This window comes from Eumetopias jubatus, unplaced genomic scaffold, assembly GCF_037043125.1.
Source record: "Eumetopias jubatus isolate StellerSeaLion01/CBP00866 unplaced genomic scaffold, mEumJub1_p1.0 scaffold_17, whole genome shotgun sequence".
NCBI classification, from domain to species: Eukaryota; Metazoa; Chordata; class Mammalia; order Carnivora; family Otariidae; genus Eumetopias; species Eumetopias jubatus.
Genome location: NW_028274823.1, coordinates 9,870,413 through 9,891,255, shown reverse-complemented (window position 1 = coordinate 9,891,255; position 20,843 = coordinate 9,870,413). Strand labels below are relative to the sequence as shown.

The following is a 20,843-nucleotide window of genomic DNA, read 5'->3' as shown; positions in this document are numbered from 1 at the left end:
ATTATCTGTAAAACTCCAGGGACCATGGGCTCCAAGGAAGTAACATTTATGGAGACATGTGCTTTCCTAGTAGTTTATAAAGAGGAGACAGCAATCATTTATTATTTTTGGATGAAATCATGGCAATTTTAAAACTCATTAAATTATAGGAAATGTCGGCTACTCTTAATGGGTCATTTGTTGTGTTAAAAATCAGTAACGATAAATATTTATTAGATGAATGGAAAGGCCTATCCTGTAAAATGTTGTGACTCATCTTTCTACTAATCCTAGTTACTCAGAATTTTTCAGTTTAAAATAAAATCACACAGTATAAGTCATTTGATTTTCTCTTTTTGAGAATTATTTTGGATATCCTAGGTTTTTTGCTTTCCACATAAGCTTCAGAAATAGCTTATCAATTTTTACAGAAACACCTCCTGGGATTTTCATTTGGAGTATGCTGAATCTGTAGGTCAAGTTTGGGAAAATTGATAGCTTGGCAATAGTGAGTCTTCTGATTCATGAGTATGGTGTATCTCTTGATGTACTTAGGTCCTTCAAAATTTACTTCAGCAAAAAGGAGAGAGGGAAACAAATGATAAGAGACACTTAACAGTGGAGAACACACTGAGGGTTGATGGAGGGAGGTGGGTAGGGGATGGGCTAGGTGGGTGATGCATATTAAAGAGGGCACTTGTGATGAGCACAGGGTATTATATGTAAGTGATGAATCACTGAATTCTACTCCAGAAACCAAAATTGTACTGTATGTTAACTACCTAACATTTAAATAAAAAAATAATAAATTAAAATTTATTTCAGCAGTGTTTTGCAGTGTTTTACACATACTTTATTAAATATTTATCTACCTATTTAATATTTTCGATGCTATTATAGTTGGTATTTTAAAAATTTCAGTTTCCATTGGTTTATTATTAATTCATAGAAATACGGTTTTGGGTATATAGACCTGTTAGCCTGTGACATTGACAAACTCACTTATTCTAGCAGTATATTTACAGATTCCTAAGCAACTTCCCTAGGCACTATTATGTCGTCTTCAAATACTAATAGTTTTATTTTCTCCTTTCTAATCTTTATGCCTTTGTTTCTTCTTCTAGCTTAATTATTCCAACCAGGACATCGTAAAATACTGAATAGAAGTGGTAAGAGTGGATGTCCTTGCCTTATTCTCATTTGTAGAGAGAAAGTATTCAATCTTTCACTATTAAGTATGATATTAGTTTTAGGTTTTTTATTGATCCCTTTTATCAGGGTGAGGAAGTTCTCTTTCTAGTTTGCTGAGTGTTTTTATTGTGAATGGGTATTCAATTTTTGTCACATCTTTTTGCATCTATGGGATAATCATTTGGGTTTTCTTACTATTATATTCTAACGTTACATCTTATTTATTTTTTTTTTTTAAGATTTTATTTATTTGTTTGACAGAGAGAGACACAGCGAGAGAGGGAACAGAAACGGGGAGTGGGAGAGGGAGAAGCAGGCTCCCCGCAGAGCAGGGAACCTGATGCGGGGCTCGATCCCAGGACCCTGGGATCGTGACCTGAGCCGAAGACAGACGCTTAACGACTGAGCCACCCAGGCGCCCCTATTTATTTATTTTAAAGATTTATTTATTCATTTGAGAGAGAGAGCAGGGAAAGGGGCAGAGGGAGAGAATACCCAAGCGGACTCCTGCCGAGCGCAAAGCCTGATGTGGGGTCGATTTCCCAACCCATGAGATCAGGACCTGAGCCAGAACCAAGAGTGGACACCCAACTGACTGAGCCCCCCAGGCACCCCATGTTAAACCTGATTTATTATTTCCTGGAATAAACCTCGCCTGGTCATGATATATTATTCTTTTTGCTAAATTGCTGAATTATAAACATTTTAAGGACATTTGGTCTGTGTTCATGTTGGACGTTAGTCTGTAGTTTTCTTATAATGTCTTTTGTCTGGCTTTTATGTTAGAGTAATGCCGGGTTCATAAACTAAGTTGGGCAGTGTTTTCCCTATTCTGTTTTTGGGAAGAGTTTGTGAAGTATTAGTATCGTCTCTTTCTTAAATGTTTGGTAGAATTCACCCATGAAGTCATGAGCCTGAAACTTTCTTTGTGGGAAGGTTTTTAACTGCAAAGAGAATTTCTTTTTCAGGTTATCTATATCTTCGTAAATGACGTTTGGTAAATGATGTCTGTTCTTTTTATTTTTTTTTTTTAAGATTTGTATTTATTTATTGGGCAGAGAGAGAGAGATCACAAGTAGGCAGACAGGCAGACAGCGGGAGAGGGAGAAGCAGGCTCCCCGCTGAGCAGGGAGCCCGATGCGGGGCTCAATCCCAGGACTCCAGGATCATGACCTGAGCCGAAGGCAGACGCTTAACCAACTGAGCCACTCAGGTGCCCCAAATTACGTCTTTTAAAGAAATCTATCCATTCATCTAAGCTGTAGAATTTATGTGCACAAATTTGTCCAGAATATTTCCATACCATACTTTTAATGTCTGTGGGATCTATAGTGCTGCGTCCTCTTTGATTCATGATATTGGTCATTTTGTCTTTTCTGTTTTTTTCATTAATCAGGAATATAAAAAACACCTTACCTCCACGTTTCTGAATTCTGAATCACCAGCTTTCTGTAAATGGGGGGCTGTTACTGAACTCCAGTCACTTCCAGCTTTCTGTACAATAATGGAGCGATTAGAACAGTTAGAAGGGCCAGGCCTTGACCCTGCATGAGGCTTCCCGTGTTCATTACCTTCTGCCACATTGGTTTGGCCTAACTAAACAAGGCCCTCACTTTATAGAGGGAGTTATATTTGTCTTCTGGTGTAGGTTGGTTGCTCCTTGTGTACAGATGGGCTACAGTTCAGGTTAGATTATTCTGTTGACCCAGCTCCCTGTTTCCCTTCTGCAGTGCCTGTGGGTTAGCCTCGTACAAGGGGGAGCATAGGCAAACATCAAAGCCAGAAAAATTGGCCTGCCACGCAGCTTCCCCTTGATCTCTGCCTCTGCAGGGGTGGCCATGATGGTCCTGTTAGGAGGACTTTCCAGGACCTACACCAATGTGCCAAGGTAGGGAGAGTAGTTATCTCCCTGCCGTCCCACTGGGCCGTGTGATGCTCACGCTTGTCTCTTTATTTTTAATTTTAAACTCTATGCCAGGGCGTGGCCAAGCACTTCATATATAGTAACTCGTAAAATCTGCATCAAAACCACTTTGAGGTAGGTAGGTGTTACTGTCATCATATTTTATGGACAAGGGGATAACTCTCGGAGGAGTGAGGTGGCATATACCGAAGGTCACACAGCAGGTAAGTGTTGTGCGGAGTGTCACACTGGTCTGTCTGAGACCACGCCTGTGCTCTTAGCCATTTTCCCCACACTGAGTGGCCTGGACGCCCCAGCCCTCCATCCGTCTGCATCACGTAGAACTGGGTCGTGGCAGAGACAGCCTGGGTCCACCTCTGAGGGTTCTCCACCTCGGTTGACCCCTCTGGAAGGAAGACAGTTGGCTGGCAGTTGAGATCAGAGCAAACGGAGCAAGCCAGGGTTCGTAAAGACCAGGAGGGCAGTGGCAGCCTCCTCTAGCTTGATGGAGCAGGACTCTGACACGGAGCCATGCTGTTCTTAGAGACCCGTTTATTTCTCGTTCTCAAATAGCATTTTGAGAAGCCAAACACTTCTTCTTTGGTTTGACATCTTGCCCATGTTTGAACAGTTAGTTGGTGTTCCTTATGTTCATTGTTTCTGCTCTATTTCGTCTTCCCGTTGATGCTGGTCCACTCAGTGATGGTAATGGAGGTCACTGGTTGTTTTTTCATCTAAGCTGCACAATTAAGGCTTGTCAGTTGGGCTTTTCATTATGGTCTGTCCTCCCACTTCCCCTTTCTGTTTACTCATCTGCAGAGTTTGGAGAGTCCTGTGCCCAGTCTCAAATTCCACGAGCTCTTTATCTTGCTGCAGCTTGTTGGGGTGAGAGGGAGAGAAGGCGATTAGATCATAGAATGCTGGAGCTGGACTGGAGGGACTTTGCAGCTCATTCTAGAGGCACCTCGCCCCATTTTACAGATGGGGAATTGGAGGCCACCCAGCAGACAGGTTGGGACCTGGGCCTTCTGGTGCCCAGGCCGGTGTCCTCCCTGCTCTCCATGTTGCTTTCCTGGGGGGGGCGGGGGGCCACAGTTCCTGGAGCACCTCTCGCTAGTTTGTGTGAGAAAGCAGGTGGTTCTCTCATTAGCTGGAAAAACCCACGTTCATTTTTACTCCTGCTGCGGGCAAATTCTCCCATGCCTACTTTGGGAAGTCAGGGATAGGAAGTGAGTTAATGATCCTCAGTGGTGTGACTCTGGTGATTGCCCTGCTCGGGAGGGCCTCTGAAACTCCACGCTGCCCTGCGGTGGGTGCTGGCCTTTGGGCGTTAAACCTCCCTTTGGTCTTTCCCAGGAAGCTGGTCTGAGGAAGCCCAGATGCATGTGTTTACAGCCCTCTCTGGGTGATGTTCGCCAGGTTCTGTGGCCAGAAGGAATGTTTCTATCCCTTTCTTTACAGCTCCCTTCGGAGCACTTGGGGAGACAGACCAATTAACAGCAACTACCTAGAAACCTAGGAGGGTGGCAGATATGTTTGGGGCCAGGATTAAGAAGAAAAGTTGTAGATCTGCCCAGATTTTCCTGTTATTTATACTCTCTATTAAGAAAGGCAAGTGTCTATGGAGAAGTCATTTATGGTCTGTGAGCCTCAGTTTCCCTAAATATAAGACGAGCACAACATCTAATTTTCCTCATCCTTAGGGAGGGGGGAAATAAAAATAGCGTGCCGTATGAAAGGGCTTTGAAAGCAAAAATAATAAAATGATGCTACCGTGAACTTGTTGAATTAGTTTTCCTTGCCTAATAGGTGCAGATCTTTTTCTGACCTTAGAAAATCATACTCTGCAAAAAGAGAGGGATTCCAACCCTGAAGTAAAGCAGTTCAGAGCCCGGTAGTCAGGGCTGAGAGGGGCCCTTTGCTTGTCGATGGTCTCTCACTTCCCAGAGGGAAAGCTTGGGAGAGGGCAGGCTCGTCCCCTAGATGTCCTGGGGCCCAGTGGTATGAGTCGCATTACTGATGTCTCCGGTGGGGACACACAGCCGTGGCAGGGACCGAGGAAACAATCTGTTCAGATGCTGTGGGGCCGCCACGGAAGCCTGTGGATATGCAGCTCTGAGGGCCACAGAGGACTTGAAAGGGTCACAGCCTTCACGGCCGGCCCCGAGCCCAGGCTGTGGCCACAGCCCTCTCTCACAGGGAGGGAGGCGTCTGGGGGTGTGAGTCTCTGTGTGCGTGTATGTGTGTGTAAGAGTGTACACACGTGAGTCTGTACATATATGTGAGTGTATGTGTGCATATGAGTGTGTATGTGAGTGGGTGAGTGTGAGAGTATATGCACATATGTGTGTGAGAGATGGAGTCTATGCGTGAGTGGGTCTGTGTGAGTATGTACACATGTGCACATGTGCGTGTAAGTACACGTGCATGCTCACGACTGAGCGTGTAAGTGTGGGTGTGGGTTTGTGCTCGTGCGAGTGTGGGTTTTTGTGCGTGTGTGTTGGGGGTGGGGAACACAGGCCCTTATGTGAATAAGGGGCAGTTTTGTAGGCCAATGGTTTCTTTTTAAACTGCAGAGTTGTGTTGTGAATCCCTCTGAGTGAGCTGTGACAGGTGCAGGGGACAGATCAGTGCTCCTTAGACCATCTGTGGTAAAGGAACAGATTTCTTTTCCTTTATTTCCTATTCATTATGGATCAATTAAAATATGCTAAAAATGAATTCCTACCAGAATGTTGTAGGAAAGACACAAAATATAAGCCCCAATTTAAAATGTTTCGATGCAACAGACAGATTACTTTGTCAAATTGCTCTAAAGGTTTCTGCCAGTGTCTACATGGGACAAGGGATAGCAAGGCTGGCAGAGAATTCTGGTCTCTGGAGCCTGCTTTGTGTAGCATTAGGCTAGGCGACTGGCCCAAGGGAGGTGACTGCACCAAAGGAGACAAGGAGAGATAAAGGAAGGGGTGTGTGGGTTCTTGGCTGCAGACTAGCCTAGAACCGCTGTAGCCTGTGAAGGCAGAGAGAAATGTGTTGAAGGATTATCAGCAGGTGGCATGGATTTGGGGCCAGGGTGGCAGGCTCGGGTTGCACTTCCGGGGGCCACACTGGCCCCTGCCACCACCCGTCCCAGCAGAATGGGTGTCCTGGGACCTGAGTCTCCAGTAGCTCATTTCTGAACCAGATGCCATGGTGTGGGCATCTGCTGGGTGGCAACCAATTTTTTGGCCTTGCTGGGTGAGAGCCCTACATTGGGATGTGGGATCGCCTTGTCTGAAAGTAGCTTTGAAATGGGGGTTCGTTAATTATAGTGTGTATGTTTATATAGAAATTATGGTCATTTGATTTCTCTTTCTTTTCTCCCCCAATGGTATCAAGGCACCTCTTGTGCCTTCTGGCCTGGGATGTCCCAGGGGGTTGGAATAAACAAGGCGTAGTGGAAAACTGCTCTGGGGACAGACGGTGGCCTCTGTTCACCTTGTGGGATCAGTGGGAAGACAGGATCTGTGCCTTTGCCTTTAATGCCTTTTCAATCTGTAACGTCTAGTGGGCATCTCCTCAAAAGCAACCTCAGCCCTCCCCTCGGTGGTGGTGGTGGTGGTGGCGGCACGCTGGGAGTGGCTGCTTCTCGGTGGTGCTGTGGGAACTGGCAGGGCTGTGGCGGAGCCTGGAGCCCTGACTATGACCGTGACCCCTTGCCCCGCCACCTTTGCCGAGGAGCCGCTAGGAGGTCCAGGTATCAGCTGGTGCCTCCGGCTCGGCATTTTTGCAGCGAAGCCGTTGGAAAGGAAAGAAGCAGAGCAAAGAGGTCATTTCTGATGGGTGTTACCCCTTACCTGAGTGGGTGTTCCCTTGAGAGCCCCGAGGAACTTTGCAACGGAGCGCAGGTCTGGGGTCTTGCCGTCACTTGTCTGGGGTTCCAGAGGTCCGGGTGTGCATTTTGGCTCCTTCTCACCCATGCCTTTCTCAGGAGACCACAGCACAGAGCACTGTGTCTTGACGTGTCCTGTCTTTGCTTTGTTCTCAGGGCAGGAAGACCCCAACAGTTTGCGCCATAAATACAACTTCATCGCCGATGTGGTGGAGAAGATCGCTCCTGCCGTGGTTCACATCGAGCTGTTTCGCAAGTAAAGAGGGCCTTCTTGTTTTCCCACGGCCTCCGAAGCTCCCACCAAGACACGCTGCCGTTAGCAAAGCATCGGGGCTGTTTCTGGGGCACTTGGAAATGTCCAAGAGCCACTGAATATGTTCCTATGGGAACATAACATTTCCCCCTTAGGATGCTGTCCCTTTAGACTGTTTGAATGTACGTTCTTGACCCTTCTAGATGATTTAAGAACCTCTAGCTCTGAAGAGAGTCCCTAAGAATATTTTGTAAGCGGAATTTTTTGATGCTTGCAAAAATCGATAGCCTTCCACTGTTTTTGACGTTAAACAGACCCGACGTATAAATTCCTAGATGTGAGCTGCTGTTGCGGAGCCAGTGAATCAGTGTGTCGGAGAGTTGATCTGAAGGTGTTTCTCGGCCTTAACTGGGCTCTCCTCTGGGTTTTAGGCTTCCTTTTTCTAAGAGGGAGGTGCCGGTGGCCAGTGGGTCTGGCTTTATTGTGTCCGAAGATGGACTGATTGTGACAAACGCCCACGTGGTGACCAACAAGCATCGGGTCAAGGTCGAGCTGAAGAACGGTGCCACCTACGAAGCCAAAATCAAGGATGTGGATGAGAAGGCAGACATTGCACTTATCAAAATTGACCACGAGGTAAGTGTGCTCCCTGCCTGAAGACCTGAGCTCCCAGGTGGCAAAGCCTGGGAGAAGTCAGAGGCCCCCGGGCACCCTGATTTCCCGGGAACCAGTCAAGCCTGGACCCCAGGAGGTGAGGATTAGGAGATGCTGAGTGTGACCCGCAGTGAGGGAAAGTGGGGGGACTCATGAAAGCATCTTTAATAAGAGGATTATAAGATCAGAGTTTTAAAAACAGAAGCTTATGATTTTATAGAAGAAAGCAATAGGTTTATAAAGAAATTAGTAGGTAAGCAGTGAATGTTGAGTCTCCCTTCCATCCCGAGGCAACTCTTGTTCATTTGTGTTCATTTTTGTTCATTTGTGCGTTTCACTGGGTTTGAAAACAAACCAGGTCTCTCAAATTGGGTTTTTGCAGGGTTACTGGATGTGTGTGTGTGTGTGTGTGTGTGTGTGTGTGTGTGTGTGTGTGTTTTAAGATTTATTTATTATTTGAGAGAGAAGGGGGGGCAGACGGAGAGGGAGAGAGAGAGAGAGAAGCCCAAGCAGACCCCCCACTGAGCAGAGAGCCAGTTGCCGGGCTTGATCCCACGCCCCTGAGATCATGACCCGAGCTGAAACCAAGAGTTGGATGCTTAACCAACTGAGCCACTCAGGCGCCCCTCTAGATGGGTTTTAAAACAATGCTCCATTCTTAAAAAAGTTTTGGAAGCCTTGAATTAAAGCAAAGCTAATGGATTTCTTTCTTACAGAACTTCTGAAAACTTTTAATATGCTAATGCGCACAGGAGTCTCCCACAAGAGGGTGTGTACTCCAAATGATAATCATCTGAGTTTAGCACTTTTTTTTTTTTTTTTTTTTGGCAAGAAAAACTGAGACATAGTTCAGTCTGGGAAATGCTGTGCTTGAAAATGGTTTGCTTTCTATTTAAATATTCTCCTTGCAGTCATTTTTGCTCTGTTTGATTTGTTTAGTGAAGGCTTCATACGTGAAATTAAATCCAGTTCTTACTAGACCGTCAGCAATTCCCACTTGTTGGTGTATGTTGATTGAGGAGGTTTGGTTTGCAGTGAGATTGCAGTTTTGGGTTTCTTCATGCCCTTGTAATTTTCTGGACTTCCTGTGGAAGGAAGACTCCCAGTAGGCTGTTGTTGGAGCAGGAAAAGATCCTAGACTGAGAGCCACGAGGGGTCTTCTGACCCAGCTCTTCGCATACCTTTGCCTGGATGTGGGCTGTGAAGGCAGACCAGTGTAGTATCCCAAAGGCTGCTTTTTGTCTGTCTGCTGTTCCTCAGGACAGAAACAGGCTCCGCGGTTGGTGTAGGAAACTGGCCTTCAGCGAGGTCTTCGTTGGATATTATTTCTATTAGGTAACTGTGGAATTTCTAGCAGCAACTATCTTTGAAAATGTGTTTCTTGGTCACGACATAATCATAATAACTTCTGCTTGATGAGTTCCAGTGCTGATCCAGCCTCTGGCTTCATTCGGAACTTGCACCTAATCAGCAAGATAGCTTATCATCCCCATTTTATAGAGGATGGAACAGGGGCTCGGAGAGCTTAAGTAACCTGCCTGAGGTCACACAGCTGTGCTGCGGGGAAACTAACCTTCCAAGCCAAGCCAGGCTGCTGACCCCCAAGTACCCAAGGCCATGGCCCTTACTGGAGGGATGGAACCTGGCCTTTTGGTATGATGGGATGGCTGGACCTTAAATAGCCCCCGGGAAGGCTGGTGCTGCCTGTTTAGGAACAGGCCGCTAGAAAGGTGTCCAGGATGTGGTAGTCTCACCGGAAGGAGGCTAGCCAGAATAGCACATCCTGTGGCTGCACGCAGGACTTTTCAGGACCCCCCCCCCCCCCCCGCCCCGCTAGCCCCTGGAAGGCGGCCAGCAGTGGCAGCAGCGGGGCTCTCTGCAGGCAGGGTGCTGGCCCAGATGCTTCGTGAGCCACTGCCACTGGGTAATTCTGTGTTTGGAATGCGTGGGCACGGAATGTGCCTCTGGCCAGGGGGAGATTCTTTTCAGATTTTGAGCCAAGGTGGAGACTGCATCCTTGTGTCGTCCCCGACATGTCCAGGCAGGATGTGAAAGATCTCAACAGACCAGCTCTGCCGTGTTTCTGACCCGGCCCTAGCTGCCCGCAGGAGTCTAGCCCTGTGCCGGCAGCACAGTATTTGAGGGCTGTTTCTAGCTCAAGAAAAAGATGCTTAACATTTAAAAGTTGAACTAAATGTGGCTTTTCAAAAAGGAATCGGAAATGAATGGATATTAAATTGCAGACACCCACACAAGAGACTGGTTTCCACTGACTAAACTGCTTTTTTTTGCTGATAGTAGTTGGAAGTGGGGAGAGTGAAACCATCTCTTCTAGCGCTTTCCCTTTTGTTCCCTTCGTTGGATGATTGATTATTTAGGAGGGGGTGGAGACTGGCTTGGAATGAGGCTCCGTTTGGAAGGAGACTCTCCTCCCAGCAAATCCAAATCCGTCTGAGCACACGAGTTAATAAACTGCAGGCTGTGGATGGGCTGTGAGCTCGCCTTGCGTTGGGTCACTCTTGGGAATAGCAAAGGACAAGAAACCGTCGGGGGAGAACTCAGAGCAGGCAGAACAGAACCAACAAAAATTGAGCCTGAGGATCGAAAATCATTCCAAATGGTGCTTTGCCACGTGAGGCTGTGGCCCAGCCTCCTCGGGCTGTTTTCTAATAACCCAAGGAAATTGATGGGACCGCCTGCCATGTCCACAAAGCTCAGTGGCTAACTTGGTGGCTCCTAGCCTGGGCCCGTTTCCTCCCCACACCATCATGATTTCATTTGGAGGCTCTCCATTACTTTAACAGCTATTGTCCTTCCTGAGTGTGGTATTCTCGACATTTTTTTTAAAGATTCTTTTTTAAATTTATTTGAGAGAGAGAGAGCGCACATGCACTCATGCGAGTGGGGGGAGGGGCAGAGGGAGAGGGACAGAGAGAGAGAGAGAGAGAGAGAGAGAAGCTGACTCCCCTTCTGGACACAGAATCTGACTCGGGGCTCGATCCCAGGCCCCTGAGATGGTAACCTGAGCCAAAATGAAGAGCTGGATGCTTAACCGACTGAGCCACCCAGGCACCCCTCAACACTTTTAAGGAATAGAAATTACCATGGACATCTGTTGTCATGTCCCCTTGTCATCCAGCCCCTGTCTCCTGGGAACAGCATCTAGCATTTCCTTTGGGGGCTACGTCTCCCCCATTGGACAGTCTTGGTGGGACCGGCAGTCACGGTGCCCCACCCTCTGGGGCCAGGGGGTGGACATGGGACCCGTAGATCAAACAGACCCTCCCCTCGGAGGTGCAGCTGGATGTCACTCTCACCAAAACTGCGTGGGCAATGCTGGTAGAGCCCCTGCTGCTGAGCGCCCCTGGGAGCTGAGTTCCTGTCCTTTCTGACCCGATCTGTCTACTTTTCTTTCCATTCTTGGAACTCCCTTCGCATCTCCAGTGAACCCCCCTTGGCTCGAGATTGCCAGCGACATGTCTGGGCTTGCGACCAAAGAACGCTGTTTTTGCTTCTCACTGCTGAGAAGACACGTGTGCACTGACTTTCCCTGCTGAGTTTTGAGATGGGAGAGCTTTCAGAAGAAGCCTGGTCTGTCCCCCTGCCCCCCGCCCCCCTCAAGCTGGGGGAGGAAGGTGCCCCCCTGCAGGCCCATCCCCTCCAACCACAGCCCATTCTGTGCATCTATCCTAGGATTTGCACCCCTCTTTCCTGGGGCTAGCCGTCGCGGAGGGGGGGGAAGCCCAGCTGCAGGAAGGAGGGACGGTGCGCATGCAAACATTTTAATAGAAAGCAGCTTTGAGGGCAGACTAGTTCAGCTTCAGATACAAACTGTTTCCAAATGTGTTCAACATGACACTGGCCGTGTTTGCAGAACATTTAAAAATTTTATCCAAAGGCAGCATTTTTGTCCCATGCAGTTTTTTTCCCTGAGTAGTTCAGAAAGAGTGAGAGAGGGGGAGAGAGGCAGAGGAGAGGGGGTGGCTGTCAAGGGAGAGTTAAAAGGAGAGTGATTTGGTCTCTCTAGGCCGGACTCCAGGGCAGAAATGCAGGGGTATATTGAAGAAGATAAGAAAGGAAAGCTACTTTGTTACTACGGGTTTCCAGCTGTGTTGATGAGGCAGCACCGGAGCCTCCCTTGCTGATTCCCGCGTTCAGAGCATGTGCCGTCTACCCTTTACACATTTCCCGCTGTTCTCACTGAGAGAACTTAGCCCCTTTCCCAGGGCCTCGGAGGCCTGGCCTGATGCGGCGCCCCTCCTCCCTGCTTCATTCTCCTCCTTCCGCCCCTCACCCACTCTGCCTGGCCGCCCCTCCCCTCTTGCCTCCCACAGGCCAGGGCTGCTCTCCCGGGGTCTTGGCCCTGGCTCCCCGGGGTGTCTCCCCCCCCCCGACCCCCGCAGCCACTCCAGGGCTGGCCTTCCCATCCTCCAGGTCCCGCCCGAAATTCCGCCCTAGACAGCCCTTCCCCAACCCACCACCCAAGGCGGCTCCCCACATCCCAACCCCCGACTGTCGCTCTGAGGACAGTCACATTTCACTCTTTACCCGCCCCCCCATCTCCTTAGCATAGTTGACTCTTTTCTTCTCTGTTGATTTAAGTTGCCCGGTGCTGCTTGGAGCGTGAGGGACACGCCGGTCTCATGCACTTGTCAGGTGGTCGGCGCGGGACAGCGGTGTCCCAGGCCGAGGCCGAGTCCCCTCTGCTCCCGAGGGAGCAAGGTGCACAGCTCCGAGGCGCGGCAGAGCGGGGAGGCCCAGGGCTCACGGGGTTGTCAGATGAGGGCCTGGTGGTGCAGCGGGCGGGCCACCACTCGCCCTCACCTGCACTCCTCAGCCGGGGCTCATCCGATCCCAGGGGCCGTCTGGTTTGGACGGACACCTGGCTTCGCCGGGGCTCCGGGAGCTCTGGGGTCCCGGGTAACTCAGAGCGCGGCCGAGGCAGTGAGGTTTCCTGACGCCAACAACCAGGGAAATGTGTGCAAGCTGCCAGGTGGAGGCCTCTGAGGTGTTTTTCTTCCCTCACTCCCAGGCCTGCATCCACCCCTAGCCACCTTCGGGCCCCTTGCCACCTACAGGCCAGACCTGTTTGAAGTGGCTGAAGAGGAAGACTCCTGGGCGGCTGGGGGCGGGGGGCGAGCTGCTTTGTTTACAGAGGATCCTTTTATTGCTGAGCCGGCCACAGGGAGGGGCGGGGGGGGGGGGCAGGAAGAGGGGCCTGCTCTGATCTGTGAAGCTCAGGACAGGGGTCACTCGGGGCCGGGGTTGGGGGGGGGCCTGGGCCTTCCAAGCACAGGTCCCCGCGGCTGCTCAGCAGGCTCTATCTTCTCCAGGCCTGTGTCTCAAGATTTGGGGCGGTGCGCAGTGACTCTGCCCTGAGTCCTCAGCGAGCGGGGAGGTCCAGGTGGCCCCCAGGATGGTGGCGAGGGCCGGGGGTGGTGCGGTGCTCGGCGTGACTCATGCCCGCCCGCCGGCCAGTTCTCCTTAGGCAACCTGATGGTCGGAAGGCGCTGACTCAGCCGTGTGAGCTGTCCCAGGGTGAAATCAGATAACACGGAGCCTGCGCTGGAATGGCTTCGCATCTTCTGGAGTCTGTCACTCATCCTCGTAAAGCAACTGGGAGCCTGGGCTGTGGATCACACTACCATAGTTACCCTCTTATTTTGTTTCTGTGTTTTTCCATTTTGGATCCTTTTCCCCACTCGCTCGGTCTGTACTGGTCGTTCTGTGGTCTCGCGCTCTCTGTCACAGAGCTTAGAGGGCTGCCGTTGGATTTGCTGCCGACGCCGTGGCCCCGGTTGATGTTACAAGGCTTCTGTTACCGTATTGATTTTTACCACTTGGAGGGCGTGGGAATCAATATTTCATTAGGGAATGTAAACCCAGGCAGCGAAGTGGAGGCCGGCCCTCATTCCTCTGTGCGGCCTTTGTCCGATGGGGACGTGGCTCCTTCTGTTCTGATTGCAGCTCCTTTTGGAATGTGAAAATGTTTCAGTTCCCCAAACTATCAGAACCGGAGCCCTTGTGTGTTCTCTGGCCCCAGTTCAAGAACTTAGTTGATTGTTAAGGAAATTCTTTGGCTATGTTTTTCTCTTAATATGGTAATGCCTTTTTTCATGTCGTGCTCTATCTTCAGGGAATTGGATTAAGACTCTCATTTATGGTTCTGACAAAGCAGTTCCCAGGTTGTTGGGACCGAATTTGTAGGTGCCCCATCCCGAATGTCTCCTCTCTCCTTTAGGGAGCGGGGAGGGGGGACATACAGACAGATACGGCTTCCATTTGACACTTTAGTGAGTATGTAACACTGTGTGGGAGTCCAGGGTTGGCCAGTTGCGGCTTGCGGGCCGAATCCGGCCCTCCGTCTGTCTTTGTAAATAAAGTTTTATTGCAGCACAGCCATGCCCATGATTTAGAGTCTGTAGCTGCTTTTGCCCTGTATCAGCAGAGTTGCGTCATGAGGATGGAAACCACATGGCCCATGAAGCCGAAAGTATTTACTTTTTGGCCTTTTACAGATGAAGTTTGCCAACCCCAGTGTGAGACAATTAACACCTTGTCCTAGAGGAAATGAGTGTGCCGGAGGCCAAGTATGCTCATAAGACCCAGAGTCTAGGTGACCAAAGGGGAGAGCACAGAGAGGCTAGTTTCATTTGCTCTTTCTCTTGGGGGGGTGTGTGTGTGTGTTAATGTGTGTGTGTGTGTGTGTGTGTGTGCGCACGTGTGCTCAAATTGTGTTTCTTTGCTGCTGCCGTGGCTTCGTTTTTGTTGGATTAAGCAGAGAAGCCTTATGTTTCTCTGCATTATCAGTAGAATTCCAAGATATTTTGAAAATGATTATCCAATTTCAAATCCGGAAGATCTTTTAAGGTCTGGGTTTTTTCATTTTCTTCAGTTACTCCTTATTCATTCACGGATTCTGTCAGTATTTACTGAGCATCTGTCTCGGCCAAACACAGTGTTAGGTGCTGAGCATGTATCAGAAATGTGCAAGAGCCATGTGGCCCCGTGATGACAGTCTAGGGTGGGAAACAGGAATAGTGGGACAAATACGGTAATAAGTACAGAAAAGGAACAAGCAGAAGCGGCAGAAGGCACTGGGGGCTGGGGAGGCCTCTGTAGATAGCATAGGCAGGGAAGCTTGTATTTGGGGTGACAGGAAGGACAGGTAGAGAGTACCTAGGGGAAGACTGGGGGCAAGCCTGGAGGACCTGAACCTTGGACCAAGGTGCAAACTTATTTCTCAGTGAGTTTATTAGAGCCCTTCAGAACCCAAGCCTACGTTTCTGCTTAGCTGGTTTCTCTGCATATTGTCTACATTTCTTATTTGCCTTGTTCTTGGGGATTCCTGGTCATACTCTGGAAAGCTCTGGTTTTTTATGTAGTCAATCTCCTGAGAGTCTGAAGGTGCAAAGACTTTGTACCGACCTGGTTATCTCTTTTCAGAGCAGTATAGACACAATTTCCCAAAACTGGTTTCCTAAAATCATCGTGACCACCTTCTACGGCGAGGGAGAAATGAGACATTGTGGTGAATTATGGACTGATTATTTAATACACATGCTAATTAACAAGTCACTTTTGTTAATTAAGGTGCCAGAATCTGATAATGAGAGTGTGTGACTCGTGATATTTCCCTCTTTGCTTTAGCTACTGGGCAGCTCATAGAAACCATTGGTTTTGTGGTTAGCATATTCTCTATGACCCCATTTTATGCCATGAATATATGTTAATTAATGTATTATAATAGGCCCTGTGTCACTGACCATCTCAGATTCTTTTTATGTTGAGGAGGTGATACATCATACATCTTAAAAAAATTTTAAGCATAAATTTGGAAGGAAAGGTATCTCCTGGGCTTCTCTGCATATAGCACAGCAGGGGCTCTAAGTGGTCACGGGGAGTGAGGAGACAGTTCAGTTCAACGGACATTGGGTGGTTGCTGCACATTGTGCCCTGAATTGACCAGAGAGAGACCACCACCCATCCCTTTGGGAAGGATCTTTTAAAATCTGGTTGGTTCATTCTTTCATTTTTCACTTTTGTATTCATCGATTTTTAATTTTTTTTATTTTTTATTTTAAAGATTTTATTTTATTTATTTGACACAGAGAGAGACACAGTGAGAGCAGGAACACAAGCAGAGGGAGAGAGAGAGGGAGAAGCAGGCTTCCTGCCGAGCAGGGAGCCCGATGCGGGGCTCGATCCCAAGACCCTGGGATAATGACCTGAGCCGAAGGCAGACGCTTAACGACTGAGCCACCCAGGCGCCCCTTGAGTTTTTTAAATCAATATTTATTGGCCAAAAATTCTTGGAGCAGCATCCGTGAAGTTGAAGTCAGTGGATAAAAGTGGAGGGATCAAAGGGGCCGGCATATGCGAAAACCAGAGTTATGCTTGATGGAGATAATGATTTGCCTCTTTGGGTGCCACAGAATATGTCCAGTCACTGGCCGCTGGGCTCCCGTATAGAAATGTTGACATTTTGTGGTTTAAACAACAAGAGTAAGGGATTTTTCAAAATGCCCATGTTTCTTGACCCAGCTTGAAGGAGACTAAATATTATGGTGGGGTTTGTAAACAGGGAGGAGGAAGGTGGTTGTGTTTGCTCTCTTTCTGCTTGTGCACGATCGTACTCTGTTCTTCCTACTCTCTCCCCCTGACTCCCCCACTTCTCCTGTTTCCCCCACCTGAGCCCTCCCCCACTGCCATCGGTGGGACAGCCTAGAGGCCGATGCCTCGGCCACCTAGTTTGCTTTTCCATGGGAAGCATGCGAGTTCTAGGGCTCTGCTTCTTGCTGGGTATGGGGGATGTGCTATTTTCTCGATCACATATTTTTAAAATAAAATGAAAGGTTAGCATAACTGTTTCCAGAAAGCACGTTGAATCACTCAGTTGAGTCCCAGCCAGCTGCTGCAACATTAGACCCTGAAGCAAGCTTCAGCCGACACCCAGGACCAGCCTGAAAGCCCCCGCCCCTTGAAAACGAGCGTGCTTGGCGGCTGGCGGAGGCCGTGGCTCCTGCGGATTCGGCAACAGAAAATATTTTTGTAACAGGAGTACTTTATACTTTCCAAGGAAGAAAAAGAAGTAGTTCATTTGCCTCATTAGGCTAAAAAAAATGTTTTTTTCCCTTAAGCTTTATTGGTTTGTTTTATTGCCCTTCTCTGCAAGCTTCAGGGAAGGAGAGAGCACTGGAGTGGGCACTCAAGGCCTATTAGGTCAAAACCAGTGTGGCCGGAAGCTGCAAGACTGACGGGCCATTGTTGTTAGAGCTTCTCTAGCCGACTCCTGGCTGAGCCAGCATCTGGAGAATTCCGGAAGTCCCCTCTCCGCTTGTGGCTCGAGCTTGTGGGCTCATCTGACCCCGTTGGGGGGTTGTATGAAAAGAGATTTATTAAGGACTGTGATGCCTGTTTTGATCTCACCAAATTAAACCATCGTCTGCTAATAGGTTTTTTGGAAATCAGCCAGGTCTTTTGGAAAGGACCCTAATTGTCAGAGCTGGGATGACCTTGGACATCACCAGCCTCAAACAACCTTATTTTAGAAGTGGTAAAACCGGGACTCAGAGAAGTCAATCAGATGGCCCGAGGTCACGGAGTGAGTTACTGCAGGACCAGGTCCAAGCCCAGCTGTCTGCTGCCTGGGACGTGGTGCTCCGGGGATCTGCAGAGGCTGAGGTGGCATGTACGTGTCCGCCTGTGTGCATGCGTGGCGTGTGCGTGTGCATATGGTGTGTGTGTGATTTTGTCTGAGTCTTCACTTGTGCCCCACCCTTGGCTGCTGCTGGAGAAGAACCCCAGAGCAAGCCATCACCCAGAGCCCTGACCCAGCACACACCCAGATTTTCTTCCTGCGGGGCTCCGGGGCTTGCGATTCACCTTCAGCTCGAGTCCAGGCCCCATGCAGAGTCCTCGAAGCAGGTGGTGCTGCACGGGCCTGCCTTCATGCCCCAGCCCCGGCTTGTCTGAGGCTAATTCAGGCTCCCGGCATTGGAGAAACAGCGAGGCCCAGGCCCTCACCCCGAGGACTCGTGAACGCTGCCTCCTCTGGCTGGTTTCGGTGCTGGGTGTCCTTTGTGTGTCCTGTCCTGTTGTGTGTCATCCCAGCTGCCCTCACCTGCCCACAATGTGCTCTGCACATTTGGGCAGCGGGCGGGGTAGGCTGGAGAGAAGAACACCTGGATTGGAGGCACGGGGAAGACTCTAGTCCTGCTACTGCCACCACCAAGCTGGGGGAACGTGGGCTGCAGAACGGGCAGGGTGATCTGTCCCACCGAGCGGCTGGCTGTAAAGGCCAAGGGAATGACAGAGCAGGAGGCACGCAGGGCACGCATCCAGGGGTGGGTTTGGCCAGGCTCTGCTTGGATCACTTGTGTTGTGCACTGACCAACGCAGATATTTAGTGACCATTACTTTATTTTTTAAGATTTATTTATTATAGACAGAGATTGAGGGAGAGGGAGAGAGAGTCCTAAGCAGACTCTGCACTGAGCATAGAGCCTGACGTGGGGCTTGATTCCACGACCCTGAGATCATGATTTGAGCTGAAACCAAGCATGGGACAGCCAACCGATTGTGCCACCAGGCGCCCCTCGTGACCATTACTGTTTTTAGAAGCAGATTTCTCCTCTTGCTCCCATCTCCACTCCCCAAAAACCCGCGTGAAGGAGCATATACTTATTAGAGCCCTTCCCAAACCTAGTTAGGTATTAGGATTGCTGCTCTAAAATGAACCATTTCCCTCAAAGCCTTGGCGGATGCTAATGGCCACCTCTCCAAGCCTACCTCCACAGCTTCCACAGCAGACTCAGCCTTCTTCCTGCTGGTACAGTCCTGGTCCGTCCCCCCGTGACCCACCTCCTTCCTAACACAGGCAAGTCCTGGGGAGCCTAAGGCAGTCGTGGGGGCCATGTTCCCCTTGCCTAAGACTGGTTGAGGATAACCTTATGACTAATGGCTGGCCGATGACCCAGGAGTAAGAAGGTGCGAGGCCCCAAATTCTTTGCTCTTCGAAAGAGACACACAGGGGAGAAAAGATCCTTTTACTTCCACTGGGCATAGTCGTGTCTTTACCTAACACCTGGAATGGAGGTGGCTTAAGTTGATTGTACAGAAGGAAAGATGTCCATGAGTCTTTGGAGTGATTAGCCCTGGCGCATACCCTGCCCTTGAACAGCTGGACATTTACTCCATTTTGAGTTGGGGCTCCTGATACTTGCAGCTGGCGAACACCCTCACTGATACACCCCAGTCATTTTTAGTGTTGATCTATTGTTAGCCCTTATGGAACATTCCGGACTGAGCTGACCATGGCAATGGAGACTGGGACTTTGTCTCTCTTCACCACCCTGTGACTCCAACACATCAGACAGTAGGCCTGGGAGGCACAGATCGATTCATTGATCTGTGTTCTCTGTGCCTGGCCCGTCGGAGACGCTCAGTGAATGCTTGTTGAGAAAGTTCTCTTTCATGTTGGTGGTGTTTCACGGGAGCAGTGCTGCTGGGCCTGCTGGTTGTTTGTTTGTTGTAATTAAATGAATGGGAGAGCCTTCTTTAATCATGCTATGCACTAACCTCTTCCAAGTTTTTGCATGAAATCTACCACACAATTAGTATCCTGCCTATGGCTAGTAGTTAGTAATTTAACACAGATATGGTTAAGTCTGGAGTCCACACCCAGGATTTCTGACACCCTCACCTGGCTGTTTCTCCAGCGGCCCGGGGGGTAGTGGGCTGAAAACCCAGGTGTTAGGGGGGACTCATGTTTTCTTTTTCTTTTTTTTTTTTTGATTTTATTTATTTATTTATTTGACAGAGAGAGACACAGCAAGAGAGGGAACAGGAGCAGGGGGAGTGGGAGAGGGAGAAGCAGCCTTCCCGCGGAGCAGGGAGCCCAATGCGGGGCTCGATCCCGGGACCCTGGGATCATGACCTGAGTCGAAGGCAGACGCTTAACGACTGAGCCACCCAGGCGCCCCGGGGACTCATGTTTTCTTAAAGTTGCTCTTGGTGGTGGTGGTATGAGGACGTCCTTTAGCATTAGGGAGTCACCTTGCAGAGTCTCCCCGCCTCTCGTGGGCATAAGTGTGACCTTGAGAACTAGCAGCATGTTGGACGCACTGTGGAATATCCCTTGTCCTCAAAGGACTTGGGCTAATCTCGAGCCCCATGCTCTCTGGGTAGGGCCCCCGAGGGTTCCTTCTTGGCTCTGGTACGGAGCCTCGGAGTTTTGCTTTGGCCATTTACGAGCTCTCCCACCCCACTGCTGTGGTGTGCACACCCGATTTACGTTGTCATCCCCCGGTGAATTAGAGAGTCTGACATGGGAATGGGAGCTGCTCGCCCCCTTGCTTCCTGCCAAGTGGAGGAGAGACGTCTGTGTTTTGTTTCACACGTGTGCTGCGAGCCAGGCTCCATTGAGATGGAGAGGTGTGGGAAGTGGCTGTCAGGATTGGGGCTGGCTTCTCCGACAGGGCCTGTGGCGGGGGCCACTTCAGAAGGAGATTCAGGCAGAGTGTCTGCTCCGGGAGCCTTGGGGCGTCTTTGATGTGGGTGGCTTGGGGACCAGCCTTTGGACAGCGCTGCGGAGTGAAGCCAGGAGTGAACGGACCGGTGTTTCCCATCTGCAGGTCAAGCCCGAGGTGTGGCTTGGCACTTGCAGCCGTGTCTGCATTTCATCTCCCCCAGGCCCCCCTTGGAGCATATGTCTAGACAGCTATGGAATAAAATGCTCACTTACCACGTAGGAGTTCGGCCAGCAGAGGTATGGCTGCGTTGAGCAGACAGACCCATGGTGAGGACTGAAGCTCCGAGGAGCCCCACTTGGATCTGGAACAGTTGGAGAGCCCTGATGCTCGTGGGGCCAGCAGCACCTGTGGGGAGCAGCCCAAAAAGGCATGTTGGCTTCCTGGAGAGCTGTAAGTCTGGCCTGGCCCACATTTCCATCCCATGTCACTGCCTTGCAAAGATTTCTGCCTACACTTAGA

At 49.7% G+C, this 20,843-nt stretch overlaps 1 protein-coding gene across 1 annotated transcript in view; it reads left to right on the top strand.

The window, feature by feature from the left end:
* HTRA1 (HtrA serine peptidase 1) overlaps positions 1-20,843 on the top strand; it is a 52,375-nt gene that overhangs the window by 19,175 nt on the left and 12,357 nt on the right. The window contains exons 2-3 of the mRNA XM_028121763.2: positions 7,101-7,200; positions 7,629-7,833. Of these exons, the coding sequence (XP_027977564.1) occupies positions 7,101-7,200; positions 7,629-7,833 (305 nt within the window). The remainder of the gene's footprint in view (positions 1-7,100; positions 7,201-7,628; positions 7,834-20,843) is intronic.